The sequence below is a fragment of the Sorex araneus genome, chromosome 10 (genome assembly GCF_027595985.1).
Source record: "Sorex araneus isolate mSorAra2 chromosome 10, mSorAra2.pri, whole genome shotgun sequence".
Classification (NCBI taxonomy): domain Eukaryota; kingdom Metazoa; phylum Chordata; class Mammalia; order Eulipotyphla; family Soricidae; genus Sorex; species Sorex araneus.
The window spans coordinates 13,178,052-13,203,703 of record NC_073311.1 but is presented as its reverse complement, the minus strand read 5'-3'; the positions used below and the strand labels follow the sequence as shown (position 1 = coordinate 13,203,703).

The following is a 25,652-nucleotide window of genomic DNA, read 5'->3' as shown; positions in this document are numbered from 1 at the left end:
TTTATATATATTACATTTTATGTCTCCACGTGTTTTCTTCTTGGGCTTTAGTTTTCTCAGCCCTAATTTTAATTAGTCTGCCTTGCACGCAGCCCGACTTGGGTTCGATTCCTCCGTTCCTCTTGGAAAGCCTGGCAAGCTACCGAAAGTATCCCGTCCGCAAGGCAGAGAGCCTGGCAAGCTACCCGTGGTATATTCAATATGCCAAAAACAGTAACAATAAGTCCCATAATGGAGATGTTACTGGTGCCCACTTCAGCAAATCAATGGGCAATGGGACAACAGTGCTACAGTGCTACAGTCTTTATTTGGCTCTAGATATCTAACCAATTTTAAAAAAAGTTTTCAGCATCATTGTATTTTAGGTAACATGGTTACTACAGTAATGTTAATATTTGTGGTTTTAATGTAAACTGCACCTTTATCACCACCAAAGTGTCCAATGCCCTCCACCACAGTCCTTATAATTCACTCACTGACTTTTAAACTTTAAATGTTATGTTTTTAAACATTCTCTTTGGTTTTCTTTCTAATCCGTTTTGTGCTCCACTGTTCATTTCCATTCTCCTCTTTTCTTTCTATGAGATATGTTCTGTGTATCATAATTATAATATCTGAAATCTTCAAGTTCAATCCTGTTGTCTATTGATTCTTGCTACCTTTTGCTCACAAATATTTACTTAAGTAAATGTTTTTGATTTTTTAATGGAAGTAAATATTTGTGATTTCTATACTACTCATATACCTTGGGCTTACAGTCTTTGGAGATTCTTTGAGCCTTGTTTGAAGGTGCGCTTCAGAATGAATTTTTTTTTAGCTGATTCTTTCCGATCTAGGACTACTAGCAACCCATGCCTACTTTAACCTAAATTATCTACTTGAGGTTTTCTGATCACTATGGTTTTATAAATTTGTATTGCAAGTATACTGAAACTATCTTAAGGTTATGAATTTTCTAAGGGCGGAGGGAGGAGAGATTCTCTTCTCCATCCAGTGCTAAGAATGATATAATGATATAGGGAGTAAAAAGGGAATATTTATTACACTTATACTTTACATATGTAGTGTTATAAAGTGTTACATAAGCAATTTCTCTTCTTAGGAAGGTCCTTCACTTTTATCTCTTAGTCTGGAAAGCTCTAAAATCAAAACTTAAATTTATGTTTGAAAGATGCCCTTAAGAGCAAGTCTGCATCAGAGACCCAACTATCTCTCTGTCGCTTTTAGATGTCTGAAGTTCCTTATAATCTTTACATCTGTTCATATAGTTGCAGTTTTATATTTTATTCAGCCGTGTAGTTGTAAACTATGTAATTTTGTGAGATTTTCACAGGTTGTAGTCCATAGAGCATGAAATGGAAGTTTAAAATATTGTTTTAGAATTAACATCATTTTTATCATTGTGTAAGAGAGATGGCTCAATGCCTTGCATGCAGGAGTTCCATATTTGATCCCAGCTTCAGGTTTTGTATCTTGGTTCTTCATGGGGTTCTTAATAGCTAATGAGTTTCTTTCAACAGGAACAAAAATGCAAATGCATTGTGCAAGCAGAGTTGAATCTTCTGCTCCACTTATAGTAATAGTTTTATGGATATATTTTCATCTTAACCCAAAGTCAGTAAATTCTGAGAAGGGGTAGGTTAAAGTTCCAGTCGATTAGATATAATTCAAGAAAGTGACACAAAGAAGATATATGATTTAGTACTAACTTTACTCTCTGTAGAGAAGATGTGTTCATGGAATAGTAGAAGTTATAAGAGTTCCTAACTAGGAAAGGGGCGCAGGCTCATATTAGACAGATCAGACTTGGATTGCAGGTTGACTGTTGGCACATCATACAAAGATTACTTTTACAATCTTTGGCTTCCTTACCAGTAAATAAAAGAACAAAACCAACTTTATGGAACTTTAAATAGTATCAAGTAACATACTGTCTATAAAGCACAAGTCCAAAATTAGTACACTAGTTATCATTAGCATTATAAAGTTTTTTTAAGTTTTACTAATGTGATGTATTTTATATCAAATTAACATTTTAAGCAACTAAAATAATAATAGTCCTCTTGAGAATGTTTCACTAAATAATTAGCCAGTTTCCTCAACTTTGATATAATTATCAGGTTGAAGCAATTTTTCAGTCCTATCTGGTAACAACTGTCAGGTAGATTATGTGGCTTTGAGTTATCCTGCAGTAAGGACAGAGAAAAGCAGATTAGATTAATAAATTTCAAAAATATAAGTCTAAGGACAGGAGATGGCTCAGTGGTTAAAGCACCTGTCTTGCAAGGGTCAGGCCAAGTTTACCCCTGATGTATCCGCATGTGTCCAGTGAGGTCCTGGCAGCTCTGTTATTTGTTCCTCACAGTTCCAGTGTCTATGGTACCCAGAATTACTAATGATTTCTGTCTGCACCACAACCTGGTCTGTTCAAGCATTAAAAGTAAAGGGTGCAATCACTGGTGAGCCCTAAAATCACATGTGAGCATCATGGCCAGGATTCCCACATCCCAGTGAGTGAGAATATGCACCACAACCAAAACGTGCCACCCCCATTGAGTATGTGTGTAAGCACCTCAACTTAAAAGGAGTGCAAACCACAACCAACTGTGTGAGCACCAGGGCGGAACATGTATGTGAGCCTGTCACAACAAGAACAACAGAGGGAAAGGTGAAGTTTTATTTAAGCTTAACAGATTTTAAGTAGTTAAAATTTTAAAATCCAAACCTAGTAGATATATATCTCATCCTGGTATGAATTAATTTTGATTTTTCATTTAAATATTTTTCATAATATTCAAATCTCTATGGAGAGTCTATATTATAGGAAGAAAGACTATTGCAGATACAGCAGTTCAAGATATTGCTAAAACTTTACTCCTTCCTTTATATTTTCTTACATTAACATGATCTCTTTTTGCTTCTCTCTATTGTGTTGTAGTGCCTGCCCAAGTGACAGGCTTGCATGTGGCCAATCAAGGAACAACCAACAGCCTGTTTACTAACTGGACCCGAGCACTGGGTGACATAGAGTTCTACCAGGTCTTACTGATCCATGAAAATGTCGTCATCAAAAATGAAAGTGTCTCCAGTGAGACCAGCAAGTATAGCTTCCACGCTCTCAAGCCAGGCAGCCTCTACTCTATGGTGGTCACAACAGTGAGTGGAGGGGTCTCTTCCCGACAAGCCGTGGTGGAGGGAAGGACAGGTAAGCAGAGTGTCTGGGACCTGCAGGGATCTGAGCACATGGAAGAGGTCCGGGGACATTCTAGAATTTTTTTCATGCGTCCTAAAATAAGTTTATTGTTATTTATTTGAATGCCAAGTGTCAGTACCACCCAACACATTATTGCTCTCCTGGAAATGAAAACTAGTGGTAGGGTCAGAAAGAATGGACTTGCAGAACTGGGAAGATGACTCTCAAAACTAGTGCACGTGCTTTGCATGCAAAAGGCCCATGTTCGGCCCCTGGCATCAACCAGGAGACAACCCCGACCCAACCCCAGCACCCAGCTGGGAGTAGTTGCCCAGCTGGATTGGGTCTAAGCAAAAAAACTGAACAAGCAAACAAAAAAGAACAGATTTTGGGTTTGCTAAAATCTCCAGTAAATTGGTCAGAACTTCATAACATGGCAGACATTTTAGTCCTAAGTGTATTTCTTCATTCAGTTGATTCCTTGTGAATTAAGCATTTTAAAAGGTGTTGAGTATTTTGTTAAATTATCTTCCACTCTTATTTTTGGTTTCAATGGAGAAAGTAAATTATTCTCCGATTCCTTTTATAAAACATTGGGTTAGGGGCTGGAGAGATAGCACAGCGGGTAGGGCGTTTGCCTTGCACGCAGCTGACCCGGGTTCAAATCCCAGCATCCCATATGGTCCCCTGAGCACCGCCAGGGGTAATTCCTGAGTGCAGAGCCAGGAGTAACCCCTGTGCATCGCCAGGTGTGACCCGAAAAGCCAAAAAAAAAAAAAAAAAACATTGGGTTAATAAGATTACCAAATCACATATAAGCAGCATTTAACAATAATTACATGTCACATAAACAATATTTCTTGACCTTCAGGATCTCATTTTTAAATATGGCAATGATATAAGTAAACAAATGTGTCATATATGTCAGACAGACATGTGACTTCAAGGAGTTGTTCTAACTTGTTCCTATACAACACAAAGGAAGAATATAAATAAACAATATACAATGTATGCTTCAGTTCTTCAGGAAAAAATAAATAAATCGAAGCTTCTAAAATTATTAGTAAACTCAGAGTTAGCTTGGCAATTCCAGTTACTTGATTTTATTAACCATAATAAATGACATTTCAACTCTTCTATTTCCAGTGCTCAGATTCTGAGTATCAGCTGCAAGCATCATAGATATATCTTTTTTCTATAGTCATAAATCTTATCAATTTCATGAACCCAAGGAACATTAACTTTATTAACTATCCCCAAAGAGCAATTGAGTTATTAAAAATATATTTCATGGTCTTCATAGAAACTCTCTGCTGTACATGCCTATTTCTCTTATTCTCTGGAAGCTGGCAATGTTATCTGTGTCCTTTCTAAGCCTTTCTTTTTGTCTGTTAGTATTTTTTGGCTTCATCCATCAGTGTAACATGATTGGGGGTAGGAGAATAAAAAGCTTTGCTTGAGAATCAATAGGCCTAAGTTGTGATCCTAGCTATGTCACTGTTAAGTCTCTACACCTCCACTTTAAAATCCAGCCCAAATAATTCATCCTAACACTGAGTGTCAGCCTGGGAAAGAGAAAATGCTAAGAAGGTTGGGGAGAAGAGTTTTAAAAGGATTTTGCATCCATTTCCTAGTCTGTTACAATTGTACTTCTCATATTAGATATTTATTTCCACTTACACAACTAAACCAGATTCATGTTCCCAATTTAACAATTCTTTTGCTTATTTCTTCTCCAGAAACAGTAATTTGGGATCCCAGATTCTGACACTTCCTTCCCGGCTCTTCTTTCTTAGGTTTTCAGAGCTTTACCTGGTTCTCAAACGAAGCGGGGAGGGCGTGGAGGAGGGAAGATGACCAGACCTGGGAAGCAAATGCATCACTTCTGCCCACATTCCACAGGCCAGGAATACAGTAGTATGGCCAAAACTACTGTCTAACTGTCCTAAAGGAAAGAAAAGTGATTTAGCGAGGAATTAGTCAGATTCTCACACAAGTTCATCCTACTTACTGTGACATACTGAAATAATCTGGTATCTGACTTCACTTGAAATAAGTGGGATTTGAAATTATTTTTATACCCATATTTTAATTACAATAGGAATCAGTATTTGACATATACCACACAAAAATTATATGAACATTATTGTATAACACAAAAATTAGAAATTCTCTACATAATGAACATAAAGTTTTAAGGAGAGAGAAAATATGAATAAATAGAAATGAATTATTCATTTCACATACCTGGAGCGATAGCACAGTGGGTAGGGCATCTGCCATGCATGGAGGCAACCCGGGTTCGATTCCTCCGCCCCTCTCAGAGAGCCCAGCAAGCTACTGAGAGTATCCCGCCCGCACAACAGAGCCTGGCAAGTTACCCATGGTGTATTCGATATGCCAAAAACAGTAACAAGTCTCACAATGGAGAAGTTACTGGTGCCCGCTCAAGCAAATTGACAAACAACAGGAAGACAGTGCTACAGTGCTCCCTTAAGAGTACAAACACTGGAGCCAGGGACAGTACAAGGACTAAGGACTTTATCTTGCATCAACTGACCCTAGTTCACTCCCTGGCACCACATATAGTCCCCCAAGCACCATCAGGAGTGACCTCTGAGCATACAGTCGAAGAAAGCCTTGAGTATCACCACAAAATGAAACAAACCAAAAAAAAAAAATGCAAACATCATTTAGAATGGAGGAAAAACTATATAATAGGAAAGGAAGGAAGGAAGGAAGGAAGGAAGGAAGGAAGGAAGGAAGGAAGGAAGGAAGGAAGGAAGGAAGGAAGGAAGGAAGGAAGGTAGACGATGCATATAAAGTATGACTGATGTTCAATTTGGTATTTAGGAAATATCCATATACATTGGATAGTATTAGTAAAATTATTTGATTGTGTACTGTTTGTAATTTGAGGTGAAGGGAAGCGACTTTATAGAAGAATTTGGGATTCATATCAGAGCATATTAGAAGGACATGTTACATTCTCATATTCAAGTGAAAACAGCAGAAATTAATCAACTTATGACAAAATAATGTTAGATTCATGTATTCTTTAAGGATTCTTTTCGGGGCTGGGGATAGATAGGGCTTCCCAAGAGGCACTCAGGAGGCTCAGAGGCCCACCTGGTAGTTCTCAACCAACCGGACAATAGGGCACTGCTCAGGCCCTGCAGTGCCAGTGATTAGCTGGGCCACAGACTGTGCTCAGAGACCTCCAGGGGTGCATCAGGCGATGTTCCAGGGACCATGTGAGATGAACCAGGGACCAAACCAGGGCTGGCCTCATGTACCTCAAGCCCTGTAGTATCTCTTGGTCCTGGTAGGATTTAATTCTGATATTTAATTCTGACATTCATTATTGACCCTATGTTATACTGCGCTGTTATGTTGGATACATGGTATATTATTACTCAATATCACAGTTGTTCTGATTCATGGCATACTCAGTGACTAATTTGCAGACTGTACCTCTAGCTTCTTGAAGGCATCCACATCTCTTCCATTTCTGTGCACCTGGAAAATTGTGGGTTCTCCTAAACCATCATTGAAATGAGCAGGTGATGGTGGTTGATATCAGAAAGGCCTTGATCACCACATTCGATTTTTCTCGCCCCAGTTGTCTCTTTCCCAGACTTGTTGCTTGTCAGGTAGGTAGTTAGGTTTACTTCTTGCCTCTAGAGGGCAGGAAATACTTTGCAAAGAGAAAATACATTTACCCTTAGCGTTAATGATTAGACTGCAGAAATAATCAACTTCATGACAAGCAGATCAAAACGATCGCTGTTTTTTTAAAAAGCTCTGACACATTCTTAACTTTTCCCCACAAATATCTTTACTGTATTGATAAATTTGATTTGAACCATAAGATAAGATAAGATAAGTTTGGGTTGTTAGAATGCTCCTTTTCCTACAGAGGAAACCTGGTACATATGCATAAAAACTCCCCATAAAAACATCCTTTACAAACACCACTACCATAAAAATGCAGACACCAAATTCTTGTATTCAGGAAGCATCCAAAGAGCTCTTTTTTTTTTTGGCGGGAAGAAAGGGTACTCCCAAGCAGTGCTTGGGAAACCAGGCTGAGCCAGGATCCTGCTGGCCAGCCCCGTCCGTCCTCTGCCCTCTCTCCCCGCCTCTCTGCATTTGTAAGTTGGTTGTTTCCTGCCTTCTGGAAGAGCACTCAGCTTCAAGATGCCAAAGGTGAATTCTCTCTTCCTCTAATCTCTAGGGTCATCAGTTTCGAGGTTGAGACTCTGCTCACCCAGGCTCAGACTTTTGATGGTGCTTCTCTTTGGCAAACTTCTCCTTCTTTTAAATCACAGTTCCTTCCAGTGTGAGTGGCATCACAGTGAACAACTCTGGGCGCAGTGACTACCTGGGCATCTCCTGGCTGCCGGCTCCGGGGGACGTTGATAACTACGTAGTGACCCTCGCCCATGGCAGCATGGTGGTCCAGTCGCTCGTTATCGCCAAGTCTGTCAGCGAATGTTCCTTCAGCAACCTCGTGCCCGGCCGCCTCTACAACGTGACCATAACTACAAGGAGTGGCAAGTACGAAAATTACACATTCAGCCAAGAGCGAACAGGTGAGGCTCTGCTGGTGGTGGGATGGTGGTCTCTGTGGGAGTCCGTCGATAACTGTGGCTGTGTACCTCAGAGATCTGCAACAGGGGCCAGAGTGATAGCACAGTGGGTAGGGTGCTTGCCTTGCACTCTGCTGACCCAGACTCAATCCCAGGCACCTTTATGATCCCCAGAGCCTGCCAGACATGATCCCTGAGCACAGAGCCAGGAATGAGCCCTGAGCATCACAGAGTGTGGCCCACAAACAAAACAAACAAAACACAGAAATCCATAAAAGCCTTCAAGGATAGGATAAAAGGGACTGCTGTCATCACAGTGTTACTGCGGCTTCATATTTTGACCCAAGAAACTCCCATGTAAGGAGCAGAGGTTCCCTTTGAAGTAAGATGAACGCTGCTTTCATGGCAGGATTCACATTCTGGTTACAAACAGCAGCAGCTCATTCTGTTTCGCAGTTTGGGGTTACTAGACCTGACTTGATGTATAGTAAATAATTTAATTCTAAGAACTTCTCTTTTGGGTTCTTAACTGTCAATTATGCCCATTTTACAGAGCAAGAAACCAAAGTTCAATGAGGAAAGGTAACTCGCTCAGCAGATATTAACCAGGTTTTAGAGTCAGATCCTGGATTTAAGCCCATTTCTGAATTATTCCTGAATTGTGCCTTCAAAGTCCTCTGTCCTAAATGTCTGTTTGTCAAAATGACTGTTAATTCTTTTCTCATGCTGGTTCAAACTGAAATATCAGAGTTCTCAGAATCGGGAACCAAATCTTAGCAAAGGTGAGGTCTGAGAGCTCTTCAATATGCTAGAAGGAACTAAATTTAGACAGCTACTGTGTTCCCAAGGAACTGATATTATCTGGGGTTTATAGCTGATATTTATGTTCAAAGTTGACATTAATTTTTATTTCTTCAGGAATTTTGAGAGGAGAGGGCACACCTCTAAATAGGGCTACTTTCAGCTTGAAGTTCAGGGTCGCCCTGGCAGTTTGTGTGTGTGTGTGTTGGGGGGGGGGGTGCGGCAGGCAGTGTTGAGATTGAATCTGGACCTTCTACATGCAAAGCATGTGCTCCAGCCCTTTGAACTATCTCCCTGTTGAACAGTTGACATTAAGATTTGTCAAATCATATCTGCTAAGCTATGGGTAGATTTTCATATTTTATTTTGTTTAGCTTTTAGTTTGGGGGGGCACACTAGAGATGCTCAGGGGTTACTCCTGGCTCTGCACTCAGGGATCACTACTGGCAGTGCTTAGGGGACCATTTAGGATGCCGGAGATTGAACCTGGCTGTATGCAAGGCAAGAGCCTGTATGCAAGATAAGATTACTATCTCATACTATCTCATTGTCCCTGAATTTTGCATCTTAAAGTCTAAGTTTTTCCTTAAGAATCTGGGATATCCTATTGCCTAGTACAAGGTCTGAAGCCTAGCAGGCACTCAATAGATAATTAGTCAATAATAAATCACATAGGTCAGAGGTTTTGGTCATGTGATCTGGAATATAAAACCTCCCAAAATATTTGTGAAGTTGTTGGAAATAAAGAAGGGTTTTGCATGTCTCTGGGGTGAAATAGAGTTCATGGCTTTTGCCCAGATTCTCACAATTTCTGTGAACTGAAAAATGTTAAAAATCAGAGATAGTATGGTGGGTAGGATGTTTGCCTTTCACACATGACCAGTCCAGGTTTGATCCCTGATACCCCATATTGTCCCCTGTGCCCTGATAGAGTGATTTCTGAGTGCAGAGCTAGAAATAAGCCTTGAGAAGCACCCAGGTATGGCCCCCAAACAAATAAAAAGTTAGAAATTAGGGATGGAGAGATAGTACAGCAGGCAAGGCACTTGCCTTGTATAGGCAAGTGCCGTGCCTGTAGCCCACCCAGATTTGATCCCCAGTACCCCATATGGTCCTCTGAGTCTGTCAGGAATGATTCCTGAGCACAGAGCCATGAGCAATCCCTGAACACTGCCAGGCATAACCCAGAAAATAACAACAAAAAATAGTTTAAAAGTCATTCATTCATTTTGGTAAAGCATGCAAACACTGGTAGGGGCCTAAATGATGTAATCTTACCTCCCCATTTGTAATTAAAATCCCAGAGATAAAATTGTGATTTATTCAAGGTCATATGGTTGACTAGTGACCTTGAAGGTTGACCTGCTGAACCAGCATTCTTTACACCCATCACACGATCTGTCTGAAATCACAAGTCAGGTATACAAAGGAATATTGTTTAAGGGTCCAGGATAGTACCAGAGTTAAGGTGCTTGCTTCATATCCCCAAAACCCTATTCTGAATACACATATGCTCCCCTGAGCACAGAGCCAGGAAGAACACGTGAGTATCACTGGATGTGGCTCACTCACCCTTCCTTCAAAAGAGAAATTTCTTAAATTTGAATAAAGCCTGATGATCACAATAGCTCAGGATCTGAAAAGAAGACCTTCATTTACACATCTTTATGTCTGTATATCTTGTTAAGCCACTTGAAACATAAATAAAATTCACCAGAAATAAAAGAACTTGTCATGCAATTATAAGATCCAGTTTTCCCTTTGGTGTCAATTCATAAATGTTCACTATTCATATGACTTTCATATTGTCAGAGCCTTATGAGACTGTTTATAAATGCAAAAAAAATCAGTCCTTCCTCCTGACTTTTTACCAGCATAAACTTGCATGGGGGCATGACTAATCAAGGAAAACAATTACCCTCAACAAGTTAGTTTAACTGGAGACGCATGTCTGAGTTGTTGTCTTGGTGATTCGGGCTGATTTTGTTAATGTCCTTTTCCTTTCTAATGTTCTTGCTCTGTATCCTGGGTGAAATTATCAATTTTTCTCATTCTGTTTTCCATCACTTCGCCGTGCAGCAAAGCAAATCTCAGCCATTACCTCCAGTTCCACCTGGAGAGCATCCTATTGACTTAGAATGTGGCCAGCCTCATGTTTCTTTCTGTAACGTTGCTTTGCCTTCAGTAAATTGCCAGGATCATGACCTCTCCTAGCCTATGCATAACGTCACTCCAGAATTCTTTTCCCTTTCCTTTTGATGACTGAATTCTAGCAACACTGAAATTGGTTCAGGCAAATACATGGGGAAAATTATACCTCTACTTGTTCTATATCTATGATGAGATATATTCCAGTACAAAACTAATCAGTACACAGTGAACAATAAAGGACAGGCATGAAAAATGAAGCTGAGATGCCAAAATAATATAGGCATGAAAAATGTGAGTAAGATGCCAAAATATTGAAATTTCTCAGCCTTTATGTATATTGTGAGAAAGTGGAAAAGAAAACTTAGACACAAGATTTGTCCAATCAACTGATTAACTGAAAACTGAAGAAGAAAAACTACAACTACTCAGAATTGCTTACATATTTGTTTTAGAGAACCTTAGGTACATAAAGTAGCTATAATTGTAGTTCTTGGTTCAAGAAACCATGCATTAGGCCACAGGATTTAAGTCACTTGCCTTGCATGCATCTAACCCCAGTTCAAATCCCAATACAATGTATCTCCTGAGCCCTGCCTGGAGTGATCCTTGAGGATCACCAGCAGGCATGGCTGAAAAAAAAAAAAAAAGAATCCGTGCATCAATTATCACCTTTATTTATTATTAAGCACCTAAACTATTTTTAGTGTTTAATATTTTTGTTTTGTTTTGTTTTTTGGGTCACACCAGCAATGCACAGGGGTCACTCCTGGCTCTGCACTCAGGAATTACCGTTGGTGGTGCTCAGGGGACCATATGGGATGCTGGGAATTGAACTCAGTTTGGCCGCATGCAAGGCAAATGCCCTACCTGCTGTGCTGTCACTCTAGCCCAGTATTTAATAATTTTTGACCACTTAATATATACATGAGAAACCATTACCCAGCTTGATCTATGACCTTGACAATAATCTGCATCAAATCTTGTGCTGGCTACCTTACTAATTAATCCCAAAGAAATCATCATCTTAACTTCCATTTTTTATCTCATGCTTTCTATCTTACAGTTTTATTATTTGTGTAGTCCTAAAAATATGGGATTTAAATTTTTCTGTTCATTTATTATTTTTTTTTAATTTGGAGGGGTTTGAGCTCACATCTGACTGTGCTCAGAACTTACTTCTGGCTCTCTGCTCAGGAATCACTCCTGGTAGTGCTCAGGGGATCATTTTCTGGCTAGGGAACAAATCGGGGTTGACCTTCTGCAAGGCAATGGTCTTACTTCCTGTACTATCTTCTCTGAACTCTAAGCTCCTAAAATTTTAAGCTGTTTTAAAATTAAAAAGATATTTGGTGTAATATGTAGTCTTCAGGGATTTAAATTTTTATTTTTTTAATTTTTAATTTATTTTATTTTTTTAATTTTTTAAAATTTTTTAATTAGTGAGTCACAGTGAGGGTACAGTTACAGATTCCAACATTTCGTGCTTGTTTTTCCCTCATGCAGTGTTTCGGGAGCCCATCCCTCCACCAGTGTCCATTCTCCACCACCAATGAACTCAGTATCCCTCCCACCCCCAATCCCATCTCCCTCACCCCACCCCGCCTCTGTGGCAGGGCATTCCAATTTGTTCTCTCTCTCTCCTTTTGGGTGTTGTGGTCTGCAATAGGGGTATTGAGTGGCCATCATGTTCAGAGAGTAGTCCACTTTCAACCGCATTTTCTTACCACTCGAGATCTCCACTCACAATTTACTTGGTGTTCCTTTCTCCATTTGGTATGACTTTCCCCCAGCATGTGAGGCCAAGTTCCAAGCTATGGAGTCAACCTCCTGGTATTGTATACTACTATTCTTGGGTATTAGTCTCCTACTCTGTTATTTTATATTCCACGGATGAAGGGATTTAAATTTTTATGTAGTACAAGACATTCATATTTTGTGTCTTGTTAATTGCAAAAAGTCATGTATTTGCATTTTTTGGGTAAGAAAAGAGTATCAGAGGGACAGTATAGCAGTTAAGGTACCTGCCTTGTAGGTGATTGACCCTGGTTCAATCCCTAACACCATATATGATCCCCCACGCAATACCAGGAGTAATCCCTGAGCACAGAGCCAGGAATCAGACCTGAGCCCTGCCAGGTGTAACCCGAAAACTAATTATTGCTTCTATGTAATATTTCACTATGTATGTGTACCAATTAATTTTTACCCAGTATCCTGTGGATGGGCATTTTCTTCATGCTTGGTTCTCTTTTTACCACAGTCTTGAGTTATATTTCCTTGATGCCAATAATAGTAGACATCTCTTCATGTATTAATTAATTGCATGTGTTTTCTCTTCTTTCATTTTTCTTCTGTATGAGTTATACTCTGCTTGCTAGCTTTTATCACATCTTGAGTCACCAATGTATGCTGAATTGCCCTCATTCGTATTAATCATCAGTTCTCATGTTTAACATTCCATCTTGTACATGACATTTTGTGTAGGCAAACAAGAGGATTAGAATGAATTGTTCAGGTTCTGTTAAGAAATCCATGTAATCACTCCAAGTAGTGTAATAGTCTGTCCACTCCAAAAATTTGTGCACGAGCGTACACACGCACACACACACACACACACACACACACACACACACACACACTGGGCTAGGGAGATAGTAAGGCACTTGCCTGGCTTGTGTCTGACCCAGGTTCGATCCCTAGCATTATGTGTGGACTCCAGAGCCCTCTAGGAGTGATCCCTCAGCGTAGAATCAGGAGTAAGTCCTGATCACCACAAAGTATGGTCCCCTAAACAAAAATAAATAAGTGCACACACACACAATCTAATTGTTTTCCGTTATGGCCTGGATTGTCATCAGTGATCACTTAACCACTCAGAATCTCTGAGAACTTACGTGTCCTCTGTTACTTTTCAGTGCCTGACAAGGTCCAGGGCGTCAGCATCAGCAACTCAGCTAGGAGCGACTACTTAAAGGTGTCCTGGATGCATGCCACAGGAGACTTCGATCACTATGAAGTCACCATTAAAAACAAAAACAATTTCATTGAAACTAAAAGCATCCCTAAGTCTGAAAATGAGTGTGAGTTTGTTAAGCTAGTCCCTGGACGATTGTACAGTGTTACTGTCAGTACGAAGAGTGGACAGTATGAAGCCAGTGAACAAGGGAATGGGAGAACAAGTAAGTGGAACAATTGAAAACAGCTGGTGGTTGCAGGGCGCTTGAAGGACTTGGGGTAATAATTTCCCTGATCCTTAAACTGTTTCTACTTCCTGATCAGTAAATTACATTCCTAGCAAGTCTCACTTGGAGCTCACATTGTTTAGTCAAGCGTATACCTATAATTATAGAATATTTATTAGTGGATAAAAGCAAGTACAACGGAGGAGTGAGGAGGCCATGTGTCTCATTTTTCTTCCCTGTCCTGCATTGTGACAAAGTTGTAGACATTTTATTTTATCTTCTGATTGAGATCATAACTCATTTTATAATTATACTCTAGCAACACTTTACATATAAGATTTATGTCAGAAAAAAATTGCAATTTTAATAGTTGCTTCCAATTTTTCTTCTTTAATTATGCATGAAGTAGTTCAAGTGGTTTATTTGGGGAAAGGAGATGTTTGCCAGCTCCTTGAATGTGATTCATAAATTATTGTGTAGGTAAACTCTGATCTGTCACTTTCCTGAAGTATGATCTCATATTTCTCCCCAGTCCCCGAGCCTGTTAAAGATCTAACCTTGAGGAATCGGAGCACTGAAGATCTGCAGGTGACTTGGACACGAGCTGATGGGGATGTTGACCAGTATGAGATACAGCTGCTCTTCAATGATATGAAAGTGTTTCCTCCTTTTCACCTTGTGAACACAGCCACGGAGTATCGCTTTACTTCCCTCACCCCAGGCCGCCAGTATAAAATTCTGGTTTTGACCATCAGTGGAGATGTGCAGCAATCAACCTTCATCGAGGGCCTCACGGGTAATGGGAAACATGGGTCTTGAACCTGAGTGGATGGAGGGCATATTTAACATCGTGGGTAGCTAGGCATTTTGATGAAGATTTGAGGGGCAATGGCAACGATTGCCCCTCAGATCTTTGGGAGAAGCAATGTGATCTTGACTGAGATTATTATCTTGTTAGAGGCAATGAGATTGTCCACGCTGAGCTAATAAAAGTAAAGTATGATGTAAGGGAAGAAAAAAGAGCTTTGAGAGAAATAGCATTGAATTGATGAGAATAGATCATGTTTGTGAGGCTTACAGGCTAAAGTATAAATAACTGTGTTGGGTGAGCTTCACTGGAACTCCTATTAGGAGTGATGCTCCTAATTTATTTCCAGTTTGCCTACCATGAACCAAGCTCATAGCAAAGCACTTTATAGACCCAGTTTGTTCAATCCTTGCAATATCATGGGCTTGTTATTATTATTATCATTAGTTTTCAAATAATGCAAACAAAACTTATAGAAGTTTGTGGTAGTATAATTTCCTTATACTCCCACAGCTAGTTTAGAGAAAACCAAGACTTGAACCAAGGTCATTTTGCACCCTCAGTATATTACTGGCATTCGTCATCTCTACACTTTAGCCTGAGTCTTCCTCTTCGCTTCCTCTATCATCTTTAGTTCAGACAGAAAAGCCAGAAAAAAATTGGAATAAATGGAAGCAAATTTTTCGCTCATCTGTTATCTTACAGTAGATACAAAACATAGAAAAAATAGAAAACATAAAATCTTTGGTGAGATGTTCTACTTTTCATTCTCTAACTTTTAAATCTGTTTTCCTTTTCAGTTCCAAGCACTGTCAAAAATATTCACATTTCTCCCAATGGGGCAACAGATAGCTTGACAGTGAACTGGACTCCTGGTGGGGGAGATGTTGATTCCTACACGGTGTCAGCCTACAGGCAGAATCAAAAGGTGGAGTCCCAGACTGTCCCCAAGCAGGTCTCTGAGCACACGTTCCACAGACTAGAGGCTGGAGAACAGTATCAGATTGTGGTTGCCTCCGTCAGTGGGTCTCTGAAGAACCAGATAGAGGCTCTGGGGCGGACAGGTGAGTACCCACCCTGAGGAAGACCAAATTGTAGAATGAGTGACAGTTCTCCACAATGAGACAGTGACTTGCCTTAGCAATGCACAAAATCAAAAATGTCCAAATTAAGGGGATTTGAAGGTCAAAACAGGTGATGTAATTTAGTCATCCAAATAATATTTGCTGAAATATAAAGTTGTTTAGCATTTTTGTACTGTCCAGAAGATACTTGCATATGCATCAGTCTGTATATTCATCAGTGTGAGTTTCATGTGACTTTAAGATTTTTTTCTATTTAAATTTAAAGAGAAGCAACCCCTCCAAAGAATCAAAGTAGTTATACAGGTAATTCAGGGCAAGAAATATTTTCTCCTTTTTTAATACTGAGGAATGTACAAAAAGTGTTGCAACTCCAGTGAAAGAGAGGCACTGTCTCTCTCTGCGGTTGATTTGAGAGATCTCTTTTCCTTCGATTTCTTTCCTCAGTGTAGTAGAACCTGATTTCCCTTGCTTCTATTCTTTGCAGTCCCAGCATCTGTCCAGGGAATTTCTGCAGACAATGCATACAGCAGCCATTCCTTGATAGTCAGTTGGCAGAAAGCGGTTGGTGTGGCAGAAAGATATGATATCCTGCTTCTAAGTGAAAATGGGATCCTCCTGAGTAACACATCTGTGGCAGAAACTACTAAGCAACACAAATTTGAAGACCTAATACCAGGAAAGAAATACAAGATCCAGATTCTCACTGTCAGTGGTGGCCTTTTCAGTAAGGAAGCCCAAACAGAAGGACGAACAGGTAATTTGTTGGTTTAGCTTATTGTTTTGTACCAATATCTCCTGATCTGTTATCCCTTATGCTCCCTCTAAGCAACATAGGTTAATGAAATACAGTTCTTTTTGGTGACTACTGTCATGGGAGCCACATCAGAAAGTGCTCAGGGCCATGTGATACTGGGGATTGAATCCAAAGCTTCACACATGATAGGTCTGCTATTTAAATCAGATCTCCAACCAAGATACACATTTCCTTTTTTTTTTATTGGATCACGGTAAGATGCAGTTACAAAGCTTTCATGTTTGAGTTTCAGTCATACAATGATCAGACACCCATTCCTCCACCAGTGCACATTTTCCACCACCAGTGTCCCCAATATTCCCCCTCAATCTCAACCCTCCCCCTGACACTGTGGCAGATAATTTTCCCTAGACTCTCTACTTTGGGGCATCAAGATACATATTTCTTGACATAGCAGGAATGCTCCTGTTATCTGCTGTTTTCATCAGTTGGACCTAATAAAATGGGTTTTGGGACCACCTTACATTGATTGAGATTTTTAAAATCAAGATTGGTTTAATCTATCCCTGATTGTTGCTGGAATAAATTCCCACAAATCTTGTAGCTTAGAGCAACAAAAAAATGTCATATCTTACTGTTCTGATCAGAAACCAAAAATAACCTTAGGGGACTAAAATCAAGGTGTCAACAAAGTTATGCTTTTTCTAGAGATTTATGGGAAGAATTTGTTACTGACTCTCTTCAGGTCCAAGAGGCCGCTGACATTCCTTGGCTCATAACCCAATCCAGCAGTCGCAATAATCTAACCTCTTATTGCCACCATCTTGGCTTCTCTATATTTCTGCCTGCTCCTTTAATCTTTAAACGACTTGTGATTACAGTGGTCACAACTCAGACACATCCAAATCCTCCCTTGTCAATTCAATCACACATGTAATCTATTCCCAGAATCTGGGTGTTAGGATGTGGAGAATCTTTAGAGAAGACAGACACATGGACAGACAGTGACAATATACCATAAGGCTTGTGTCCAAAGAGAGTAATACCCAACATCAGAGGAGCATGGCAGGGAGAACTGGGAAGTCTTCCTAGAAGTTGGAGTTTATTTTTTAACTTGCAAGCAATGGGGAAATCATAAGAACTCTTCATCCTAAAAAAGGATAAATCAGGGATCTGGGTGTGTGACTCAGTAGTAAAATACAAGCCTTGCAAAGATAAGACTTGGATTATATCTCCAATTCTGCAAAAAATAAAAATAAAATATAAAATAAATTAGATTGCCATGAGGGATGAATTGAATAAAGATTAGTGGCCAGGAGAACAGTATACTCATTATTTTTAATTTTGTGGGACTTTATTTTGTTTGGGGACCAGACCAAACAATGCTCAGGGGTTACTCCTGGCTTTGCACTCAGGAATTACTCCTGGTGGTGCTTGGGGGACCATATGGGATGCTTGGGATTGAACCCATGTTGATCACATATAAAGTAAGTGCCCTATCCACTGTACTATCTCTCCCGCCCCATATTTATTCATTCTTGTGACTGTCATGTACTGAGCATTGTTCTAAGTGCTGAACATACCAGGATTAATACAATTGTCTCATAGGGGCTGGGGGCCAGGGAGCTGGCTCAGTGAGCACATGCCTAGCACTTATAAGGACCGGTGTTAGGTTTCCAGCTATATGTCACCTCCCCTTTGTCCTCCCTATCCCCCAGCATCACTGGAAGTAGCCTCTGGAGGGCCAGTGAGTCTGGCTCCAAAAAAAATTTTTTTGTTTGTTTTTGGGTCACACCTGGCGATGCACAGGGGTTACTCCTGGCTCTGCACTCAGGAATTACTCCTGGCAGTGCTCAGGGGACCATATGGGATGCTGGGATTTGAACCTGGGTTGGCCACGTGCAAGGCAAACACCCTACCCACTATGCTATCGCTCCAGCCCCTCAAAAAAAAAATTTTAATGCCATTGTTCTCATAGTCATCCTGCCTGTAGGTCAGATAGACAATAAAATTGTCTATTTTTACTAATGTATAAAAAGTACAGTTAGATTAGGGCTAGGGAGGTGATTCAGTGACTATGCATGTATAAGGCCTTGGGTCAATCCCTGGCACTGAAAAAATATATAGTATAATAAGTTAGATGATAATACCAAAGAGAAAATTAACACAGAAAAATGGGATACCAAGTGTTGGAGCTTTCATTTCTCAAAGGTAAAGAAGGTGGTATTTGAGTAAAAATCTGAAAGATGTCAGGTATAAGATCATGCAGAGAAAGATCATGCATTATCCATAGGTTATAATTTCTGTGGTTGCAGTCTGTGAACTGCGAACTGCAGTCAACCACAGTTCCAAAATATGAGGTTTAATAAGATATTGAGAGAGAGAGAATGAGAAAGAACACATTCACATGATTTTCATAAGAAAATTTTACTTCTCTGTTTGATTGTTCATTTTTGTTCTTAACCTCTTTTTTTTTTTCTTTTTGGGTCACACCCAGCGAGGCTCAGGGGTTACTCCTGGCTTTGCACTCAGGAATTGCTCCTGGCAGTGCTTGGGGGACCATATGGGATGCCGGGGATCGAACCCAGGTCGGCCGCGTGCAAGGCAAACGCCCTACCCACTGTGCTATCGCTCCGGCCCCTGTTCTTAACCTCTTATGTGCTGAATGTATGTTACATTTTATCCTAGGTATATATGCATTGAAAACATTGTTTATATAGGGTTTGGTACTGTGTATGGTTTCAGGCATCCACTGATGCCTGATGTATTGCCCTGAAACATAATGAGGGGCAGAATATCCCACCCCCCAAAAATTAGAGCAAACAGCAAGGGCAAGATCCTGAGGTGAGAACATGTTGGGTTTTTTGGAGTAATATATGAACCAGAATAGCTAGAGTACAGTGTGTGTGGCGGGGGGGGGGGGGGTGTCAGAGGGATTCCGAGAGCCATGATCTATAGATGTGATAAGAGTCAAAAGTTAAGCAAAAGCAGGACTCTGGTGAAGAATAGTTGATATAGTTGAGAGACAAATCTACCAAGGCCAGAGAGATAATACAGCAAGTAGGGTACTTGCCTTGCACACAGCTGACCCAGTTTCATTCCCTAGCATCCCACCGGGTCTCCAAGCCCTGCCAGGAATGATTCATTAATGCAGAAACAAGAGTAACACTTGACCATTGCTGGGTATGCCCTCCCCGCCCCACCAAAAAGAGAAGAGAAACAAATCAACCTTACATTTGGGGGGATGAGTTTTTTGTTTTGTTTTGTGGGAGCGGGTTTTGGTTTTTTGGGTTACACTTGACAATTCTTAGGGGCTACTCCTGACTCTGCACTCAGGAATTACTCCTTGCCGTGCACAGAGAGCCATATGGGATGCCAGGGAACAAACCCAGGTTGGCTGCATGCAAGGCAAACACCCTACCTGCTCTGGCTTGAGATTTAGTATTTGGGGTTTTTTATTTGTCTGTTTCTGGCCATGCTCGGGACTTACCCCTAGCTCCTCACTCAGGGATCACTCCTTACAGGGCTCTGGGAACCATATGGGGTGCTGAAGATCTAACCTGGGCCAGCTGCATGCAAGGCAACCACCCTACATGCTGTACTATCACTGGCTTACAAATCTACCTTAGAGAAGATGATCCTGGGTGGTTGAGGGAAGTGTAGGAGGAGAAACCCAAAAAGATTCCAGTTTCTACTTGGGTTTCTAATTGAAAATGATAACACTGAGATTAGAAGCAGGAGAGACCACCAAGGAGAACCTCATAACATTCATCTTTGTTTTGATGTCGGAGCAGCTTACTGAGAGAGACTGTTGATCTTAGCCTGTTGAGTGTGCATGTCTGAGCTCAGAAATCTCATCTGGGGCCCAGGGAGATGGCTTGGAGGACCAGAATGTAGGTTTTGCATGTGGGAGCCCCAGCTTGATCTCTGGCACTGCATGACTCTGAGCACCTCCAAGAATGATGCCTAAATACAGCATGTGGCCTAAAATAAAGGATTCCAGAGTTTCTGCCCGGGTCTCTGGCTGAAGATTATGCCACTGAGATGATTAGCTCAGAACTGATAAAACAAAGAAAAGAAAAGTGAACTAGAGTCAAGATGTAGACAAAGACATTCTGGCCATGTCCATGTGTTTTTCTTTAGGCTGCCATAGTAAGAATACCTTAAACTAAACAGCAGACATTTATTTTCTGAAGGCTGGAAAGACAGGCCAGCAATGAGTATCAGGAGATACCAGCTCTCTGATTCACAGCCAGTGTCTCCTCACGGTGGCCTCCGTGTCCTCACGGAGACAGGACAAGAGAACTCTAACTCTCTGGAACTTCTTTTCTGAAGCCACAGATTCCACTCATTAGGGCTCCATTCTCATGATCTAATCCCGGCCCAGTGGTCCCACCTCCTGACATTAACCCTTTGAGGGCTAGGTTTCAGCACATGAGTTTTCCAAGTCCACAGACATTCAGACCATAACAATTCATCAAGTGAAAGAGATCAATTGTTCAGCCAATGTTACAGTCTATGAAGGGATAAAGGATGAAACCGTGGGAAATAACCATTTTTAAGGGCCTGATATAAGGTGTGAAATAAGAACAAGGAGCACAAACAGGAGAAACCAGCACTGAAACTGATGCCCTCTCTGTTTCCCCCAGAATCCAAAGACTTGTGTGGAACCAGGCTGAATCTCTTGATTTGTTTTTGTTTTGGGGCTACAGCCAGAAGTCCTCAGGAGCTATTCTGTCTTAGTGCTTAGAAGTCACTAGTGGTGCTCACAGGACCATGTGGTGCTGAGGGTTGGAACTGGTCTTCTTGCATGAAAGGCATGTACTCAGACTATTTAGTTTTCCATCCCCAATATCTCTGTCAACAGTTTGGAAACTGGTTGTTTTTAGTGGCACTTGATGACCTTGCCAACAGATCATACTGAAGACCAAAAAGGGGTCCCAAACCCTGATGTAAATGGTTTGTTGTTCAAATGATTTTAGCTTTTCTCCTGCTTCTCTTTTTATATCCTTGTACCAAATTTCTTCTTTCTTTTTTTCTTCCCACCCACTCACTCCAGCCTTCCCTCCAGTGGCCTTTGTAAGCAAAGCCTCTCCGATGTTACTCAAAGCTAACTTTTTTGATCTCTGACTTAGATCTTAATAATATAAAAATACTTAGTCACCCAGGTCAGTTTAACTCTTAATTTATACCCAAAACATGTTTTTGAAGACAATTTCCCATTACTATTTTGTCATTATTCTTGTTTGTTTCAAAATTAACAGTTTCAGTATCATAAAATTCAGATTTCCCTATTTGGGTCAGATTTTCATGTTGGGGTCTCATAAAGTGAAGATATATTTTTATAAGTTTTATAGGTTTGAGTGCATCCATCCATAGCTGTGTCAGGGATGTGGCCAAACTCAGTCTCACTCTGTCATTCCTGTTCTCCCAGTCCCAGCACCTGTGACCAATCTGAGAATCACAGAGAACTCCACCAGACACTTGGCCTTCACCTGGACTGCCTCTGAAGGGGAGCTCAACTGGTACAACATCTTCCTGTACAACCCGGATCGAACTCTTCAGGAGAGAGCTCAAGTGGACCCACAAGTCCAGAGCTTCTCTTTCCAGAACTTGCTGCAAGGCCGGATGTACAAATTGGTCATTGTAACTCACAGTGGGGAGCTGTCCAATGAGTGTTTCATATTTGGTAGAACAGGTAAGACCTGGCCCCAAGCAATCCTAAGTCATGAGGAAGTTGTTCTGGCATCCAAGGCTTTTCCTTCGCTTGCCTTAATAGTCGGTTAAGGTTTGGATATTTATGAAATTGGATATTTATGAAATATCCAAACTAAGGTTTGGATATTTATGAAATTTGTGACTTCCAGCTTTCTGGTCCTAAATCAGATCTTTGATTATATATCAAAATAGAGAGTGTCCAAGTTTTTCACTGGCTTCTGATCTTTCATTTCCACTGGTTTGGGTCTGGGGATCACAAATCTGGCTCCTCTCTTTCCTAATAGCCCATCATGGTTTGACAGAGACTGCTCAGTTTTCTAGAAGAAATTAATGGAACAGAGGGCAGGTCACAGGAGTCACTTTAGACAGGCCCAATGAGCCTGAACTGCCATCCCTCAGATATATAGCACTATATTAAATAAACACAAAGAGTTCCAGGAAAATGGAGAAAAGGGAGACATCTTCCAGGTCTCTGCAGAGAAATGGAATGTATTTGTCCCACATAATTTCCATTTTCCATTTTCCAATTCAAGTTGTTTTTTTCCACTTAATGGTAGGTTTAGAATGCTCTAGAGTGCCAGGTTGTGAGCTCTGGGCTGGACAATGACAGTAAACAAGACAGACAAGACCTTTGTCCTCATAGAACTTTACATTAAAAGGGAGAAGGAAAGCGTCCAGATGGCAGATTATAAAGGGAAATGATCTTAGTATGCCTTAAATCCTGTGAAGGAAATAAACAGTATGTTGTGACAGAGAGCAACTTGGCAGGACTGGAAACTGCATTAGACAGAGAAGGCATCTCAGCTGTGCCTTGACGGTAAGAGGAGCCCTGGGAAGCTCACATTTGGGGCACCCGACAGTTCTCCGTGTTACGCTTAGACTGCGACTAGAATTGTGTAGACATTGCGATTTCCGGGGCAGTTTGCCTTACCTGCTCATTAGTGCTTCAAGTTCCTCTAGGAAGGGAAAACCGTGCTCCCTCTCTCGAGAATGACGCCTGTATACCTACAGCACAGATGGTGGCGTGACTGTACAGTGGTCCAAGTGACTGTGAACTCGGATTCTTCCAAGGGAGCTTCTACTGAGATATATTTTGGAAAGAAAAAGCCTGAGAAAAGGGAGACCTGGACAGGTGGAGAGGAGGTAGAGAGGCAGAGAGGAGTGGGGGGAAGGTTGGCCACCACTGACATGAGCCAGATTGGAAGGTGTTGGAAATGTTTCTGAACATTTTCAGGATAAGCTGAGTTAAAACCTACTTGGGCAGCTTTTTTTTTTTCTTTTTGGGTCACACCCTGGGATGCACAGGAGTTATTCCTGGCTCTGTACTCAGGAGTTACTCCTGGCGATGCTCAGGGGACCATATGGGATGCTGGGAATCGAACCTGGGTCGTCCACGTGCAAGGCAAACTCCCTACCTGATGTGCTATTGCTCCAGACCCCAACTGGGGCAGTTTTTTTTTTTTTTTCTTTTAAAGTATACTTTATTCAGTCAATTTTTTTTAAAAATACAAGATTTAAATATATGACAATGAAATATAATTTTGCACTACTATCTATCAATAACTATGTCAAAATGTCTTCAGAGTTAACAGGCATGCAGACTTACAGGGTAAGTTAAGTTGAAGTTAAGCAAAGTTAAAAATACTTGTAGAATTGAGAGGACTGATGAATTTTTTTTTTTTAATTTTTTATTGTGGAAAGTTACAAAGTTACAAAGTTTTCAGGTTTAAATCTCAGTTATACAATGCTCGAATACCCATCCCTTCACCAGTGCTCATATTCCACCACCAAGAATCCCAGTATAGCTCCACCCCGCCCCCTCACACCCCAAACACCCCCACGCCCCTAGCCCCCCCACCCTAAGCCCCCCCCCCGCCTGTGTAACTAATAAATTTCACTTTACTTTACTTTACTTTCACTTTGATTGCATACAATATTTCAACAAAACTCACTATTATTGTTTGGAGAGTCTCTCCCCTAAAGTCAGACCTGCTGAAAAGGAAGCATTAGGTAATTTGTTTTCCATTGCTGAGGATGAAGAAGTGTGAGGTCGAGTGACCACACTTAGCGGCCTCTCAGTTTTGGGTTTCTGTAATTTAGTATTTTAGTAACTAAGTACAGAGAGATATCTGCCAGAAGTTGCATCGTTGCCAACTTGTACTTCTCAATTACATTATATTCCACATATGAGTGCAATCTTTCTATGTCTGTCTCTTTCTTTCTGACTCATTTCACTCAACATGATACTTTCCATGTTGATCCACTTGTATGCAAATTTCATGACTTCATGTTTCCTGACAGCTACATAGTATTCCATTGTGTAAATATACCAGAGTTTCTTTAGCCAATCATCTGTTTTCGGGCACTCTGGTTTTTTCCATATTGTGGCTATTGTGAACAGAGCGGCAATGAACATGGAAATGCAGATGTCATCTCTACTATACCTTTTTGCCTCTCCGGGATATATTCCCAGGAGTGGTATTGCTGGGTCAAATGGGAGCTCAATTTCTAACTTTTTGAGAATCGTCCATATTGTTTTCCAAAAGGGCTGAACCAGTCGGCATTCCCACCAGCAGTGAAGGAGAGTCCCTTTCTCCCCACATCCACGCCAACACCGGTTGCTTTTGTTTTTGGGGATGTGGGCCAGTCTCTGTGGTGTGAGATGATATCTCATTGTTGTTTTGATCTGCATTTCCCTGATGATTAGTGATGTTGAACATTTTCTCATGTGCCTCTTAGCCATTCGGATTTCTTCTTTGGAAAAGTTTCTGTTCATTTCATCACCCCATTTTTTGATCGGGTTGGCAGTTTTCTTCTTGTGGAGTTCAACCAGTGCATTGTATATCCTTGTTATCAACCCTTTATCGGATGGGTACTGCATAAATATCCTTTCCCATTCTGTAGACTGTCTTTGTATTTTGGTCACTGTTTCTTTTGAGTTGCAGAAGCTCCTTAGTTTGAGATAGTCCCATTTATTTATCTTTGTTTTCACTAGCTTAGCCAGTGGCGTGTCAGCTTTGAAGATACCTTTGGCTTCAATGTCGTGGAGGGTTTTGCCGACCTTATCTTCAATGTACCTTAGGGATTCTGGTCTGATGTTGAGGTCTTTAATCCAGTTTGATCTGATTTTTGTACATGGTGATAGATGGAGGTCTAAGCCCATTTTTTTGCATGTAGCCGTCCAGTTTTGCCAGCACAATTTGTTAAACATGCTTTCCTTGCTCCACTTCACATTTCTTGCTCCCTTATCAAAGATTAGATGATCATATATTTGGGGGTGTATGTCAGAGTATTAAACCCTGTTCCATTGGTCTGCCGCTCTGCCTTTGTTCCAGTACCATGCTGTTTTAATGACTACCGCTTTGTAG

General features: G+C 40.8%; 1 protein-coding gene across 1 annotated transcript in view; it reads left to right on the top strand.

The window, feature by feature from the left end:
- Positions 1–25,652, top strand: part of PTPRB (protein tyrosine phosphatase receptor type B) — a 135,388-nt gene that overhangs the window by 58,142 nt on the left and 51,594 nt on the right. Inside the window, exons 10-16 of the mRNA XM_055118539.1 lie at positions 2,939–3,205; positions 7,525–7,788; positions 13,653–13,916; positions 14,452–14,715; positions 15,528–15,791; positions 16,297–16,566; positions 22,001–22,264. Coding sequence (XP_054974514.1) covers positions 2,939–3,205; positions 7,525–7,788; positions 13,653–13,916; positions 14,452–14,715; positions 15,528–15,791; positions 16,297–16,566; positions 22,001–22,264 — 1,857 coding nt within the window. The remainder of the gene's footprint in view (positions 1–2,938; positions 3,206–7,524; positions 7,789–13,652; positions 13,917–14,451; positions 14,716–15,527; positions 15,792–16,296; positions 16,567–22,000; positions 22,265–25,652) is intronic.